Source organism: Zootoca vivipara, chromosome 3, assembly GCF_965207765.1.
Source record: "Zootoca vivipara chromosome 3, rZooViv2.hap1.1, whole genome shotgun sequence".
Lineage (NCBI taxonomy): Eukaryota > Metazoa > Chordata > Lepidosauria > Squamata > Lacertidae > Zootoca > Zootoca vivipara.
Window position 1 is genome coordinate 106,666,933 of NC_142586.1, and position 16,773 is coordinate 106,683,705.

At 43.6% G+C, this 16,773-nt stretch overlaps 1 protein-coding gene across 30 annotated transcripts in view; it reads right to left on the reverse strand.

The window, feature by feature from the left end:
* NRXN1 (neurexin 1) overlaps positions 1 to 16,773 on the reverse strand; it is a 961,778-nt gene that overhangs the window by 733,289 nt on the left and 211,716 nt on the right. For 16 of the 30 annotated variants that reach the window (XM_088666830.1, XM_088666823.1, XM_088666845.1 and 13 more), the window contains one exon: positions 14,319 to 14,363. The exons of the other annotated variants lie outside the window; for them this stretch is intronic. In XM_088666830.1, coding sequence (XP_088522956.1) covers positions 14,319 to 14,363 — 45 coding nt within the window. The remainder of the gene's footprint in view (positions 1 to 14,318; positions 14,364 to 16,773) is intronic. 30 annotated transcript variants of the gene reach the window in all.

A 16,773-nucleotide genomic window follows, 5' to 3' on the forward strand; every position in this document is an offset into this window, starting at 1 on the left:
ACATTATGTCACTGACTGCTGACTCGTCATATTTAGGTGGCAGGCAATGTTCACTGGTGTTTCTCTGAGTCTGAAGGCATTCCCAACCTTTGTTCAGGATTGCTGCCATTTCCTGATGACATGTGCATAGTTACATTCTATGTACGTATGCATGCATGCATGTATATATAAAATGGGTATATATATATATATATATATAGAGAGAGAGAGAGAGAGAGAGAGGGAGAGAGAGAGAGAGAGGGAGAGAGAGAGGGAGAGGTAAAGGACCTCTGGACGGTTAAGTCCAGTCAAAGGCAACTATGGGGTTGCAGCACATCCTGCTTTTCAGGCCGAGAGAGCTGGCAATTGTCCACAGACAGCTTTCTGGATCATGTGTCCAGCATTACTAAACCACTTCTGGCACAACGGGATGCAGTGACAAGTGCCAGAGCACACAGAAACTCCGTTTACCTTCCCGCCTATTTATCTACTCGCACTGGTGTGCTTTCGACCTGCTAGGTTGGCAGAAGCTGGGATAGAGCAATGGAAGCTCACCCTGCCGTGCAGATTCGAACTGCTGACCTTCCAATCAACAAGCTCAAGAGGCTCAGTGGTTTAGACCACTGCTCCACCTGCTCCCCTGTATGAAATACCTTTGGTCTACGCATAGGGTTGCATTCAATGTAGGACTAGAGTGAATGTTATATTAGTGCAATGATTTTTCCTTGTGCAATGGAATGTTCTCCCCCTTCCTTCCCTGAATCTGTTCTGGGATTCCCTCCAACACTCCAGAGCAGATTTTGGGGTGGGCTGTGGTGCTGTGGGGGGAGCAAATCCTGCTGTACTAGTGTTTAATCCTTACGCTAGCACAGAAGTTGAATATCACCCACTGAGACTAAGACCTGTTATCACTTCTATGTCCTCAACATCCAGCTGAGTGTACCTCTGCACCCATCATACTGTCCACTATTGCCCCGGAGTACCTGGCCAAAGCCTGTCTTTGTGGGGTGAATGAGAAAGATGCCATGGATTCCTTCAGGGATCCACGACATGCACTCTCATTCTGGAAGAGATGGGTCACCCTGGATGTCTTTAGGACGTGCGTGAAAATGTTCTGTGTGACTCAGAACCTTGGCTATTCCTTCCCCAGCAGATGTTGGCGAACTGAGACACTGGGCTTCAACTGTGGGCTGGGATCAAGTCATGGCCTGATCTAAGGTGGGTCACAATAGCAGCACCAATACAATACAAATATATGTTAAATAAATAAGATATTGTTCCCCAAAATGCATGTTTCGGTAAAAGGTAGGTCTGGGTCTGAAAAAGCTGAAGACTACTGAACTGAAGGCATCACCTTGCCAATTTTGCCTGTTTTTCATCTTTTACGTTTCTTGGGAATGGAGAAATCAGAAAATAGGGGCTCACATTTGCATGAATGTATGTTTACAGTAAATGTGCTAGCACATTAGGCCTATGTACTTAGTCTCCGTATCATCACAGTATGTGACATCTGTTCTTCTCATATCCAGATGCCATTGTATCTTAATTATACCCGCTAATGTTTCTGCATGAGCCACAAATGGTGAAACAACATTCCCAAGAATTGGAAGTCGGTAACATCAGATTTCAGTCTAGCAGACATCTGAGGAGTGATAACATCTTTGTTTATTTAATTAAGTTCAGCTGCAATGTGAGTTGATGTTCTTCTGACCCTAGTCTAGAGCTGAGCTGAAATTTCCCAGGAGGCATTTTTTCAGAGATTTCTTTCCTTCTCTGAATAATCTCGACCATTGTTTTGGCTACCATTGGTGGTAGCCGTTCCCCAAATGCACTTCACATATGCACAGAGCCCCAGAATGAAACTTCTGTTTTGTTTTATTCACACTTTATTCACTCCTGCAATTAATGAACCGTAGTTACTCGTGTCATGATACCTCTATGCATCTACTCTGAGTAGGACTAGCTTCCCTAGGTACAGGGCATTGTGGAAGATGCACAATGGATATGGACTAGACTATGATTAACAATTTCAGAGAGAGAAAAGTATAGGAAGTTAATATTTTAGAGTCTTTCCGAATTCAACAATTGCCTTATACGATACTCTAAACTCAAGTGCCAAATATTTCGTATAAGCAGAGAGTAACTGTGATTGAATTAAGAATATTTACATAAATAATTAGCGACACACCTTTCAGGTGTCTCTGCCCACAGTGCAACAGGCTCACTGTCCCTTGCAGTGTCATCCTCGTTGGAAAGGGTCAGAGCTCAGTCAGTATACCATAGCTATTGAAAAATTGGCTTTGCTATCCTCATTCTAATTTGGGAAGCCAAGGCATAGTTGTGTTGGACTAGGGGGGAAAGGTCTTTTTTCTTTCTTTATGAGTCACCAGCAGAAGGGTCACGGCACTCCATTGCTGCTGCTTAAAGAAAAGCAGGGCTGAGGATCCTGCCCTCTCTTTCACAGGATCATGGAATTGTATAGTTTGAAGGGACCCCAAGGGTTATCCAGTCCAACCCCCTGCCAATGCAGGAATCTCAGCTTAAGCATCCATGACAGATGGCCATCTGACCTCTGCTTACAAAACCTCTCAAGGAGCAGCTAGGAAAAGTTGCTTAGATCCTGCTTCTTTAGATCAGGCTTCCTCAACCTCGGCCCTCCAGATTTTTTTGGCCTACAGCTCCCATTATCCTTAGCTAGCAGGACCAGTGGTCAGGGATGCTGGTAACTGTAGTCTCAAAACTTCTGGAGGGCCGAGGTTGAGGAAGCCTACTTTAGATAATGGGGAAAGCAGACAGCCAGACGCTATTTTGCATAATTCTAAAGGTAGACCAGGGAAGGGACTCAATCATGTTGATGTAGTATTTAATATTCAATCATTCCAATCAACAGATTTTCACACGCAGGAGTGGGATGACAGAGATTGCTGTACATAAGAACTGTACACAAACTTTTCCGGTAAAGATATCAGCATTATTATGATTTTAAAGCAGGGGAGACTAGCTCCGTGGTTTTCCAGATGTTGTTGGACTACGACTCACATAGTCTCTGACTATGGGCCGTGCTGGCAAGGACTGATGGGAGCTGCAGTCCAGAAACAACTGGGGGGGGATCACAGGCTCCCCACCCATTTAAAAGGTGTGAGAAACCACACCCTACTTAGAACTTCCATAACTTCACCGTAGGGTAGATAGTGAGTGGGATTTGCTGCCCAAAATGCAATGGCCTCATGAAGAACTCTCAACAGATATAATAACTGACGTGAGAGTTTGTAATGGATGCGTAGAATGCGTGACCCACCAATGCTTTGCAATCATGTTTTCCCCTTCCTCCATTTTGCCACCCCTGGCATTCAGCAAAAACAGGAGAGATTCATTAATCTCCTTCGGGGGTAGGTGACACTCTACTTGGTGAGCCACAAGAAGCTCGAGCCTACCCTAAAGATGTTGCTGCATTGAATACCCATGGCATAAAAACCGACTCCTATTTAGCCAACTAGCTGGAAGCAATGCTTTAGATTAACAGTCAAGTCATGACACTGCAGCGAGATGGATGCTACAGCTCTGCTGCTTTCCTACAGGTTAAGAGACATCCTTCAGGGTTCAGATACCATAAAGTCTCCTTAAATATCTCTTGCTGACTGCATGCGGGCAGAGAAGGTGGTAAGATTTATGAGCGGCTCGCTTTGGAGTGGATTGCAGGTAGCATGCCAGCTTCCTCCAATCAAATCTGCATTGTAATTTTAGAAATCAATTAGATGCAAGAAGCAATTACCTATTTTTAAGCACAGAATAATTTGTTTCTCCTGCAACAGGAGAATACGACACATATCAACAATGAGCTTGCTGGCCCAATTGCTCAACAACTGTAGGAGCTAGATCACTAAAAGGGGAAGTGGAATATTTATCATGTTGCCTTCCATAAGAACTAGTAAACAAAGGTTTAGGAGTTTAGGGCACAAGGGGCTTATTCTCAAGGGCATCATTCTTTTTGACATTAAGATATGTAGCAACTCATAACCAGGGATGGGACCACAAAGGCTAGTTGTTGCTGTTTAGTCGTTTAGTCGTGTCCGACTCTTCATGACCCCATGGACCAGAGCACGCCAAGCACTTCTGTCTTCCACTGCCTCCCGCAGTTTGGTCAAACTCATGTTCGTAGCTTCGAGAACACTGTCCAACCATCTTGTCCTCTGACGTCCCCTTCTCCTAGTGCCCTCAATCTTTCCCAACATCAGGGTCTTTTCCAGGGAGTCTTCTCTTCTCATGAGGTGGCCAAAGTATTGGAGCCTCAGCTTCACGATCTGTCCTTCCAGTGAGCACTCAGGGCTGATTTCCTTCAGAATGGATAGGTTTGATCTTCTTGCAGTCCATGGGACTCTCAAGAGTCTCCTCCAGCACCATAATTCAAAAGCATCAATTCTTCGGCGATCAGCCTTCTTTATGGTCTAGTTCTCACTTCCATACATCACTACTGGGAAAACCATAGCTTTAACTATACGGACCTTTGTCGGCAAAGTGATGTCTCTACTTTTTAAGATGCTGTCTAGGATTGTCATAGCTTTTCTCCCAAGAAGCAGGCATCTTTTAATTTTGTGACTGCTGTCACCATCTGCAGTGATCAGGGAGCCCAAGAAAGTAAAATCTCTCACTGCCTCCATTCCTTCCCCTTCTATTTTCCAGGAGGTGACGGGACCAGTGGCCATGATCTTAGTTTTTTTGATGTTGAGCAAAGGCTAGGGGTGATCTTAATTGCAGTTCTACAACATCTGGAGGACCAGATCCATCCAACTCAGCATTGCCTTCAGGATTTCGGTCTGAGGACTTCCCCATCACATGCTACCAGATTCTTTTTTAACTTTCCTTCCTTGTACCTGCATGGTTCCAACGCCATTTCACTCACTCACCTCACAGACAAGGTCCTTCTGTTCCTTTTCAAATCCCATTGCTGCACCCTACATTTGAGTGGTTCATTCAGGCTTCCTCAAACTCGGCCCTTCAGATTTTTTGAGACTGTAATTCCCCTCACTCCTCACCACTGGTCCTGCTAGCTAGGGATCATGGGAGCTGTAGGCCAAACCATCTGGAGAGCCGAGGTTGGGGAAGTGGTTATGTTTGCTAATCTGGTTCAGAACATCAACCTGCCTTAGCTCAATATATTTGGATCCATTACAAATGAAATGCCATTTTCCTGGGCATTTCTTCTACAGATCAGAAATTGGAATGCCATGCTGCATCTGTGTAGAACCTACCCAGGATTAAACGTGCCTAGAATTGCTATGTGAGGGCTGCAATCAGGGCTGGCATCAATGACTGGCACACTAAGGGGTCACACGGCAGCAGGCAGCCCACTGATAACAGTACGCTGGAAATTTTTCCTGCCTTTAACCTTTGCAGCAATCAACGATAGCTTCCTACTGTCCAATGGAGGGCAGTCCACCTGCCTCTTTTCCTAGGATCAGCTGCCTGGAAATCTACTTAGGGAACATCTGAGTGGTGACTCCGCAATAGGGTTTCTGACAGATTCATTTGCGTTTTTATGTTCAGTTCTGATGATACCTGTCTCTACAGTGTGTGTGTGTGTGTGTGTGTCTGTGTGTGTGTGTGTGTGTTTCTGAAGTTTAACCCCTGCTTGTTTCCATGATTTTCACTGACTTTTGGGGCTCTCCCTATGGTTGGGGCCATGGAGAATTGCCGATGTTGGGTTGGAGGGGTCTGCCTTCTCCTGCCAGCCAGTCAGTAGTGTGGGGTGGCCCTGCCTTTGTATAAGGAGGAATATAAAGAATCCTACCTGTCTCAGCTGGAGGGAGGTGCTAACCCCAAGAGGGCAGACTATCCAGAAGAGGACAGAACTACTCTCCACAGGACACTGGGGGACTACGTGTTCATCTGCCCCTCACTCTGCTCCAGACAACAAAGAGGGAGAAGGAAGGTGAAAAGGGAGAAAAGCAGGTATCACTGCTCAATTTCTCCTTGACAGAACATTGATGAGAAATTGATGGTGGTGGATGGTGTCCATTGTGACTGTTTGGGTGAAAGGCAGGGAGCCCAAGCAGTAGGTGCAAATCGGAGCCATTTACAGCCAGCACCAACTAAGTCTATGTTTGTTCCCCTCTTCTTTGATCAGTTTTACAAGAACAACACTGACTCTAAGGAGAGGGAACTGACAAGCGGCTCTACCCCCTGCAGATAGAACTAAGAAGGCAGGCAGGTAGGGACTGAGGTCGGTAGGCCAAATGGGTCGATAGGCCAAATACAGGATGGAAGGCACCTGGCTTGAGAGCAGTACATGTGAAAAGGATCTAGGAGTCTTGGTAGACCACAAACTTGACATGAGTCAACAGTGTGATGCAGCAGCTGAAAAGCCAATGCAATTCTGGGCTGCATCAATAGGAGTATAGCATCTAGATCAAGGGAGGTAATAGGACCACTGTATTCTGCTCTGGTCAGACCTCACCTGGAGTACTGTGTCCAGTTCTGGGCACCACAGTTCAAGAAGGATACTGACAAGCTGGAACGTGTCCAGAAGAGGGCAACCAAAATGGCCAAAGGCCTGGAAACAATGCCTTATGAGGAACGGCTTAGGGAGCTGGGTATGTTTAGCCTGGAGAAGAGAAGGTTAAGGGGTGATATGGTAGCCACATATAAAAGGATGTCATATAGAGGAGGGAGAAATGTTGTTTTCTGCTGCTCCAGAGAAGCGGACACGGAGCAATGGATTCAAACTACAGGAAAGAAGATTCCACCTAAACATTAGGAAGAACTCCCTGACAGTAAGAGCTGTTCGGCAGTGGAATCTGCTACCAAGGAGTGTGGTGGAGTCTCCTTCTTTGGAGGTCTTTAAGCAGAAGCTTGACAGGCATATGTCAAGAATGCTTTGATGGTGTTTCCTGCTTGGCAGGGGGTTGGACTGGATGGCCTTTGTGGTCTCTTCCAACTCTATGATTCTATGACTTCCACTGCCTGGGGTAGCGAGGAGGACCCTTCCAAAATCTGGATCCTGCAGTGGCTGCAATCCCATTTACTTGGAAGAAAGTCCCATTCACATCAATAGGGTACATTTCTACATAAAAAAATATGGATAAGATTTTGCTGGAGGTCTGCATGCCTAGGCACACTGACTGGAAGGCAAAGTCCATATTGAGCTCAATGGACAATCTGCATAAACATCCCCCCCCCCCAGGCTCAGGCTATCAATATTTAACAATGTCCAAGCTGCCAGGTGTACGTGTCATGAAGATGCTCCCTGTTCTCTCCAAGAGGCAATGATAAGTGAGCAAGCCAGTGAGAACTCCTTGAGACAAATGGAACTGGTGAGGGGGGTGGGTGGAGGGGGTGGGTGGGAAGGCACTAAAATAGAAAGGCCAGCTGATACTTTTAGCACCTCTTTAGCAACAAGGGGTGCTTTGAGTGAAGAATTAAAGAAGAGAGCTTTTAGCACTCCAGTCACACAGTGTCATATCAATCCCTCCGATGCACAAGCAGTTTGCTTTTGAATGTGTTCTGACAACATGTGAGGCGATTGCTGGGAAGACCGATGCACCGGGAAAAATGGAGGGGGGGTGAGCATCTGAAAGGATGATCATATTTAACAAACAAAAAAAAAACATGGGGGAGGAGAGAGAACAAGAAGGCTCTAGTGGAATTTTAATCCCCATAAATCCTTGGTACTTTTTTTTTAAGCACACCTTTTTATTGTGAAAGTTATTTTAGACATTGCTTACCGAAGATGACACCCCACAACACACATTTCAGGCTCTTGATATAATGCCCATGCACTGGGGAATTACTTACTTAACTTGCCTTTTATATATACAGTGGTACCTTGGGTTAAGAACTTAATTCGATCTGGAGGTCCGTTCTTAACCTGAAATTGTACTTAACCTGAGGTACCACTTTAGGTAATGGGGCCTCCTGCTGCCGCCACCACACGATTTCTGTTCCCATCCTGAAGCAAAGTTCTTAACCCAAGGTACTATTTCTGGGTTAGCGGAGTCTGTAACCTGAAGCATCTGTAACCTGAAGCATCTGTAAACCAAGGTACCACTGTCTATATAAAAGGGCCTATGTTCTGTAGATGTGATCAACGAGATATCATACACCTGAGCCATTTATTAACATCATTATTCCACGACGAAATAAGGGAAGGGAATAAATTGCAAAAAAATTATTCCCAAGGTACCGAAGGCTTCACATAGATTTCCCCATCATTAATAAAGGGAAAATATCCACTGAAAAAAAAGATTTCATCACTTTGCCCTTCTTCTACCTTTATCTATCCAGTTAACTTTGCAATTTCAGGCAATTCCCAGTATTCAAAGCCCCGTCTTAACGTGCTTCTACTGAGATGTGTGCCTCAGTCAGTTCAGTGGTGCTCACTACTGGGGCTGTATAAGACTGCAGCTTCAGAACAACTGTTGGGATATTGACAGAACCGTGGAGCTATGATTTGGTGCCTGTCTCTACCAGGAAAGCTGCAATGCTGTTGGGTTGTTGTTGTTTTTTGCATGCAATGGGGGCGGCTTCACATACTGAGCAGGTCTGATTTGCTGTGGGCACTGCATGGGGCAGGTGCCAACCAGAAGCACTGCACTGTTTCCACATGGAAACCATATGGCAAGAAGCATTCAACGGCAGCCATAAGCAGTTAAACTCCAAAAAGAGTGTAGGTGATATGCTAGAGCTAGGAAGCACGCCATCAGGCTAGGGTGAGTACGGAATGCATGAGCTCATGAAGCCCAAATAATTTATGCCAAGTCCTGAAAGCCTGCTGTGAATATTTGTCACAGTTTGTGTTATTATAATTATGATTAATTTTATGTGGAATAGCAGGAAGGGGGAAAGTTGGCAGAGGGTCTGGCGAGTTCTGCTATTCCTACAAAACACTTTTTAGACAATGCCGCAGCTTTTTTTCATTTGCATCTTCTCAAGCTTAATAGTCTTTAATTTGGACCATTATACACTGTGTGGCATTGTCTAGCTCCACAGCCCCACCCCCAGAGCACACTTTGAATTCTGCTGTGTTTCGCTTCTTGGCAAGCACACTATGAAAGTGGGTTTTTGGAAAACACTCAACGTATTTTTCTTTGCAAATGGGGCTTGGCGTGATTAATGGAGCAAGGAGGGGTTCTGTGGAGGTCAGCTGCACTCAGTGTTTGCACCTGCAACTCCCCTGAGAACTTGGGAGGAAGGTTTTAGAAGATATGAACGTGGATGGCAAGGGGCACGTTTTGTGTCTTCCAGAATCCTGTATGCTTAATATGCCAAGGCCGCTCAATGAAAACACACATTCTCCATTGCTACTTATCCTTAGCATTGCACGTAACTTGCAGTGTGTCTTTTACACTCTGTACCACTTAATTTTCAGTGGCGTAAATTTCTCACTTTTAAAATGAATTCTATCTGCAAGGGTAATCTTGCTCACCCCCCTGCAATGCATGAATCACAGCTTAAGAATATGTGGCCAGTGGCCATCCAATGATTAGAGAGGAATTACCCAAGAAAGATATTACACTTTTTTCTGTATGCCACAACAGCAGCTAGAATTGTATTAGCAAGGAACTGGAAAACTGAAGATATACCCACGGTGAATGACTGGCAGATGAAGCTGATAGAATTCATGGAACTGTCCGATCTGACTGGGAGACTCCGGGACCAGGAGAAGAATCAGTGGAAGAAGATTCCAAAAATGTGCATATCAGAATAAATTCACACTAGAATTATGAAGGTTCATGATATTTGTTTTAAGATTGCAGACTAGCTAAAATGAGATTTTTTTTTTAATGTTTCTGAATTCCATGCAATACCTGGCTGGATTGCAAAATCCGCAGAAGTGTGAGTTTCAAAAGATGCACATGTTTCAGTTCGCGTATAGTTTTCAGAAAGTGCACATTAAGTTGGCTCGCCTTTAAAATTGAACTGAACTGAATTTCTCTCCCTTCCTCAGCTGTGAAATATGGTCAAAGTCACTGCTCATTCTTGTCAGCCGTATGCACTCCATGTGAATAGGACCGAGTTGAAAAACAGAGCTCCTTATCTGCTAATGATAGCTTTCATTTGAGGGGAGTAAGTGCGCTTCTTCATATCTTCTGACAGTAAACTTTCATTTCCTTATTTTGGAGAGAATGTCACTCAATGTGACATTGAAGATGACAATTATTTCCCCATCAGATGACACAGTGGGGGTGAGGGGAGAAAGTGAGGAAGATGAATTCAGCTGTACACATATTCTCTTTCTACTCTCTTCATTGCAAGGGGAACACTGCAAGCTAAGTAGCTAAATAGCTCTGTTGAATAATACTGTTGTGACAGACAGGCCTAGGAAAGAACTGGGAGGCGGGGGATCACTTGCTGAGCAAGATGCATTCTAGTTAAATAATACCTCTATGTTCAGGTGCGGGTTATCTCTAATTGCCAGCAGCTGGGAGAAAGGGGGTGCCCTTCATGCCATGATTGAAGCTTCTGGTTAACTGCTACTGATGCTGTAGGAAGCAAAATCCTAGACTAGATGGAGCCATTGTCTGATATAGCAAGGCTCTGTTCATGTTCTTACGTAGAACCAAAGAAAGCACCCTATAAATTTTCATAAACACACATGCAGGTGATGGAGAACCGTTCTGCTTGGAACTGATCTTATTGGCTGCTCCCAGAATAAATGCATGGATCCAAATTTACTTATCCTTCTGATTCGCCTACATCCAACTCTTGTGATGCATTTCTTGGATTAAAAAAATGTATCAAACTATTCAACTATTAGGGGAAAAAACTATGTTTAGAATTGCATGCATGGACCAACAAACCATGGGTTTGTTGTTTTGTATCTGGGGGTTTTGTGCTACATGTTGGAATAGTGGGTGATAGGTCAGGATGGGGGGTTTAGTGAGAATGGGATTCTCCACCCTTGTTCTAAAGCTTTAACCAAACAAAGTCCTATAAGTTGCAATTTTTTGGAGTTTTCAAATTCCACATAAACCCTTCAATCCTTTCTCATGGGGAGCTAATTTACAGCTGGGTGACCAGTTGTTTGGAAATATCATTTTCCAAAACCTGAAAATAGAGATGTCTGAAGAAGAAACCTTATGAATTGATTCAGAATGAATGGCTTTGGGTCATCTTTAATGTGTGCAAGCACTGAGTCTCTCTCCTCACCCCCACCCCAAGATATTACATCAAGGCAAATGCCCAGTCCATCTTTCACTTTAACTGCAGTTGTGGCAAGTCTCTTTGCACCTTCAGGAAAATTGGTGAATTATTGTTAGGTAAAGAGGAAATATTGTTCTGAAATCAGAAGGCTGGTCACACTGCCAAGGTTTACTACAAGACACCACCCTTTTCATTCAAAGTGTGTCTGCATCACAGCTTCCTAGAAATCCAGTTAAGGGCACAGGGAGGGTCCATTCAGAAAGAAAAATGGACACTTCCTTCTGCTTTGTCTGCTAAAAAAAAAAACACTATGTAGCTAATACTGAGGCTGATCATCTTTGGTGATGTGTACTTCAGTGCATTTTTTTAAAATACTTGGTTAATGCAGAATTCTGATTGGTTTCAAAAACATTTTCAAAATCTCTAGATGCTGGAGCCCACTGCAGCAACATGTAGTCTTACAATGAAAGACCCATACCATACTGGACCCTCCCAATCAAAGACCTAATCAGTAATGTGCACTTAGACTTTTATCTGAAAAAGGTTCCTTCTCTGACAAACATGGGGCATAACAACCATCTCAGAATCTTGTTTTGGTTTGAGGATAAGCATGACTACCTAATTTGACACTCACTTCTTGTAACCTTCTCAAGAGAATAGGTGTCTCTCCAAGCTCAGATTTAGGATATCCTTATGAGCCTTAACAGATGAATTTCTTCTGTTTTGATCATTGTTGCTACAGTCATACCTCGGTTTAAGTACGCTTCGGTTTGAGTTTAAGTACTCCGCGGACCCGTCTGGAATGGATTAATCCACTTTCCATTACTTTCAATGGGAAAGTTCGGTTCAGGTTAAGTACGCTTCAGGTTAAGTACGGACTTCCGGAACCAATTACAGTCATACCTTGGGTTAAGTACGCTTCAGGTTGAGTACTCCGCGGCCCCGTCTGGAACGGATTAATCCACTTTCCATTACTTTCAATGGGAAAGTTCACTTCAGTTTATGAACGCTTCAGGTTAAGTACAGACTTCCGGAACCAATTGTGTACTTAAACCGAGGTACCACTGTATCTGATTGCTATTAAGCTATAAAGGTAAAGGACCCCTGGATGGTTAAGTCCAGTCAAAGGCAACTAAGGGGTTGCGGCGCTCATCTCGCTTCCAGGCTGAGGGAGCTGGTGTTTGTCCACAGACAGCTTTCCAGGTCATGTGGCCAGCATGACTAAACCGCTTCTGGTGCAATGGGACACCATAATGAGTGCCAGAGCTCATGGAAACACTGTTTACCTTTCCGTCACACTTGCACTGGTATGCTTTTGAACTGCTAGGTTCGCTGGAGCTGGGACCGAGCAACGGGAGCTCACCCCATTGTGGGAATTCAAACCACCGACGTTCTGATCTTCAAGCCCAAGAGGCTCAGTGGTTTAGACCACAGTGCCACCCGCATTCCATTATTAAGCTATAGAAAAGGGGAGGTCTCATTGATAATGGTGTGGTCTTCACAGAATGGTTTTTTTTTGGCCTTTGATGATTTGCATCACAACCCTAATCACATCTATTCAGAAATAAGGCTACAGAATTCAGTGGAGCTTACTCCCAGGTACCGGTAAATAAAGTTGCAATTGGAATTGTACTCATTAACTGCCTCCTCATTCAGGCAACCTCTAGTAAAACAACAACAAATAACTCAAAAAATTTAAGCAAGGGAAATTAGACTTTGTTATCCTCTAAGAAGAACATAAAAAACCAGAACAATAAACTGCAAAAATATTCTTTGTTTGGGGCTTATTATACAGCTTCAGGTTCTTCCATGTCTTGTAGGGTGACATTAACTATCTAGAGAAAGTTTGATTTTGCATTGCTAGGAGTTATCTGAGACCCAAGAGATTGGTATATTGTTTGTAAAGGGAAAAAAGATTACTCTTAGACCTACTTATTGCCCAAACACAGCTTGAATTTCCTTGTTGTAGAGTGTTTTTGAACAATGGAGCCAATTCAAATAAGAAGTAACTTTGTTAGAAGGGGATCTCAACATTGTATTGACCTCAAATTAGAAAGGAGCAATAACTCTGTAAGAAACAAATGCTGTGCCTGCAACCTATTTTCAGTAAATAAGACTAGAAAGATATTTGGCACATCTGCAATGTTGATTGAAGAAGCTACTTGCTTCGCCCAACTTGCCACAATACATTGTTTCACAAATATTTTCTTTTAACTTCACCCAATTGGTCCCAGACAATTGTTGATTCCAGCATTCAATCAATAACCAATTCTGACCATTTACTAGTGACAGGCACTATGCAGATTTATGGACAACCAATCTCCAGCAGAATGAACACTATGCTATGGAGGAGGGGGTAGTGGTAAATGCAGAAATGAAGGTATATCATTCATATGGTAGCCAAAGAATTCAATAACCCTTTGAAACTAGAATGCATTCTTACATTGGTAAGAAACATAAAGTGATGACGAAATGAATCATACTACAAATTCAGAAACCGTAATTCTAAATGGTTGACAGGTTCAAAATATCAACTGGCCAGGTAGGAACACAACATCAGTAACAACACATGAGACCAACATATCAATACAACATCGAGGACATCCATAAGGACTTTATCGAATTATGTGCACAATTATACCCCCAGGGGTGCACATATTTTGTTGGCTAGCCTTGAAACCTGCCAAAAAAATTTTTTTTTGCCAGAACCTTACACTGGAAGGCCAGAGTCTTGTACCTGACAGCATGCAGAACTTTCAGAGCAAGGATATGAAATTGACAGCTGTCTTTTTCCCTATCTCAAAGTTTAGGAGATGGCAGGGGATTATATTTGCTGCACTTAGCTTTGAATGCGCTCTCTCAATTGCAGCATCTTCCTGAACATGGAGCTGGGAAGTGGACCTAACTACTGCTTTCTCTTCCTCTGTGGTCCACTCTGATTTGCAGGTATGAGTGGGGTAGGGATTTGGTGGGCAGCAGCAACTTGTGCACTGGGCAATGGCTATGCAGTAATGGAACTGGGAATGGACAGGATGGGAAGGGAGGAGGAGGAGGGGGGAGGGGGAGGAGACTATAGCTCCAAATCAGTGTATTTAGGTTCTCCTAAATGGGACCTTCAGCAGGATTCCAAGTGTGAGGTTCATTTTCAGACTACTGTATATGCCACAGACTGACTCATAGAAACAGACATTCATACTTACCTGGATAGGATCTGGATTCAGTCTTTGCAAAAAAAGCAGCAATTTCTAAATCAAGAAATAACAGAAAACGAAATCAAACAAATAATTACTAAGCTAAAAATAATAATTAATCATACAGCCCAAAGCCTACAAGACTTTTTCGAAGCCAAGATCTACATCCAATATAAGGCCTTTTGGCTATTACCTAAAATTATTTTTCAACAGTATACATAACCCTGTGATACATCTGATCAAACTACACAAAGTGGGTTGTATCCAATAAAGTTGTTCTGTTTGCACAAGGATTTCTGCTTGCACACTGGAACTTATTCTCTCTTTCCTCTCCCCGCACTCCATGACCCCCTCCCCAATCTTCTCCAGAGGGTTGGGGGAACTCACAAAGCAGATTTGGCATGTTGTGGGGGGTGGAGAGTGGGGAGACGTTGATTTTCTTGCATGAATAAGGCAACTTTGTCAGATACAACTCACAGTAATAAGTTACAGCAGAATCCTAACAACCATGTTTACTCAGAAGAAATTGAATTCAGTGCAGCTTACTTCTAAATAAGTGGCTTTAGGACTGCAGCCAAACCAATAAAAGACCCCATGTCTCTGGAATTGCATTGATTCTTTATTAAAACACATATCTAAGATTTCCAGTGCGGCTTTTTCCAATTGTCTAGGTTCGCTAATATTCTCTGAAGTTAGGATACACCAGATTGTATTTGTACCACATAGAAAGCTCACCGATTTGGTTTTCAGGCTTTCGCATGTGATTAATGATATTAATGTAACCAAATCCCCTATGATCATTCTGTCATTAGATGCTCAAGAGGCCTTTGACAAATTGGGATTAATGAATTACCCCACTCCAAAAAATGGATATAGGACCAACATTTCTGCAAGCAATTACTCAAGTACACCAACCATCAATGACTACTGTGCATACAGTTTTAAATTGTACATCCTACTAAACAAGGGCTGTCTGATTTCCCATCTTTTATTTGCATCCATCGTCAGGCCTTTGCATGACCAATCCAGGTTAGCTTATTTATTATTCCAGTATTTCTATGTAAACAAATCCCAGACAAAGAATTCAACTTGTTAGAAGAACATGGAGCAGTTCAACTGGGTTGAATAATACTGTAAATATTGGGTGGTATTCAGTGCTAGCCTTACTCAGAGTAGACCCATGGGTTAATTAATTTCAGTGAGTCTACTCAGCGTAGGACTTGGTCGAATACAACCTGTTGTGCCTAACTGTATACAATATTTGCAATAAGAATATATGCCTGTTGCAACTGAAAATGATTGCACTTCCCAATGCGGGTTCTCTATCATAGAGAGCACGATTTGTGGTGGGGGCTAGCAAACCACTCCTGAGTCAAAGGTGGGGGCATGAGTGGCCACCGTCCGATTGGTCCTGGGCTGTTGTTGGGCAAATTAGTATGTTGCAAGTGGTAAGTCCAACCCCTGGGGTATAAAATGCTAAATGCTTGGTTTCTCTTTCTCTTTGGCTGTGTTTCGGATCCCCACCCTCCCTCCGCTGTTTTTAGGCCTCTGTGTTGACGTTGCTGTGCCTCTCAAGGGGTTGCATGTATTCAGGGGCCTGGTAGGATTTTTTTCCATTTGGCTGATTGGCTGGTGCCATCTGGTTTTTTGCCTACTGCATAGCAAATAGTCACAACTTGTAAGGTTGGCGGTTAGGCATTGGTTATTTTGGTTGTATTAAGGGGTTTTATTGATTCTGTTGGCCCCAAGTTAATGCCTGCGTGGTGGGGGAAATCCCGGTCAGGAATACAGGGGCTCTATGCAGTGTCCGTAACCCCAGGTCGGGGGCCAGGACCGTGTATTGAGCCCCTGGGAGCCTGAAGGGAGAGGGGAGAGTTCATGCACCCGGGTCCCCATCTCTCCCTATAGGATTTCCCCATGTTGACAAGGCAAGTTATTATTTCTGTCCTTAGGTGACAGTTGAGAACCAATGCCTACACAACCACTCACATGTTTTGTATTCAATAAAAGTTGTGGCCAAATTCATGCCAAAAACCATTAAACAAAAATTCTGTCTATGCGGTGAGTTATTTGAGGGGTGGTTTTGGGGCATAGCTGCCAAGTTTTCCCTTTTCTCGCGAGGAAGCCTATTCAGCATAAGGGAAAATCCCTTAAAAAAGGGATAACTTGGCAGCTATGTTTTGGGGACCTCCACATGCAAATGCAACTTCATTTCCCAGACATTCTCAATTGCAACACCATTATCACTGGAGTGGGGTGGGGGGCTAAATGTCAAAAACAGATTTTAAAAAAATACAATGCACAGTGATGTCAAGAGAGGAGAAATGGGAATATCTAACTCAAACATAAAATGATAAGGAGCCCTACCAGATGAAACCAAAGCTCTAGCCTCTCTTGCATCTTGTTTCCCATAGTGGCCAATCACATGCCTCTAGGACAGGCACCCCCAAACTCGGCCCTCCAG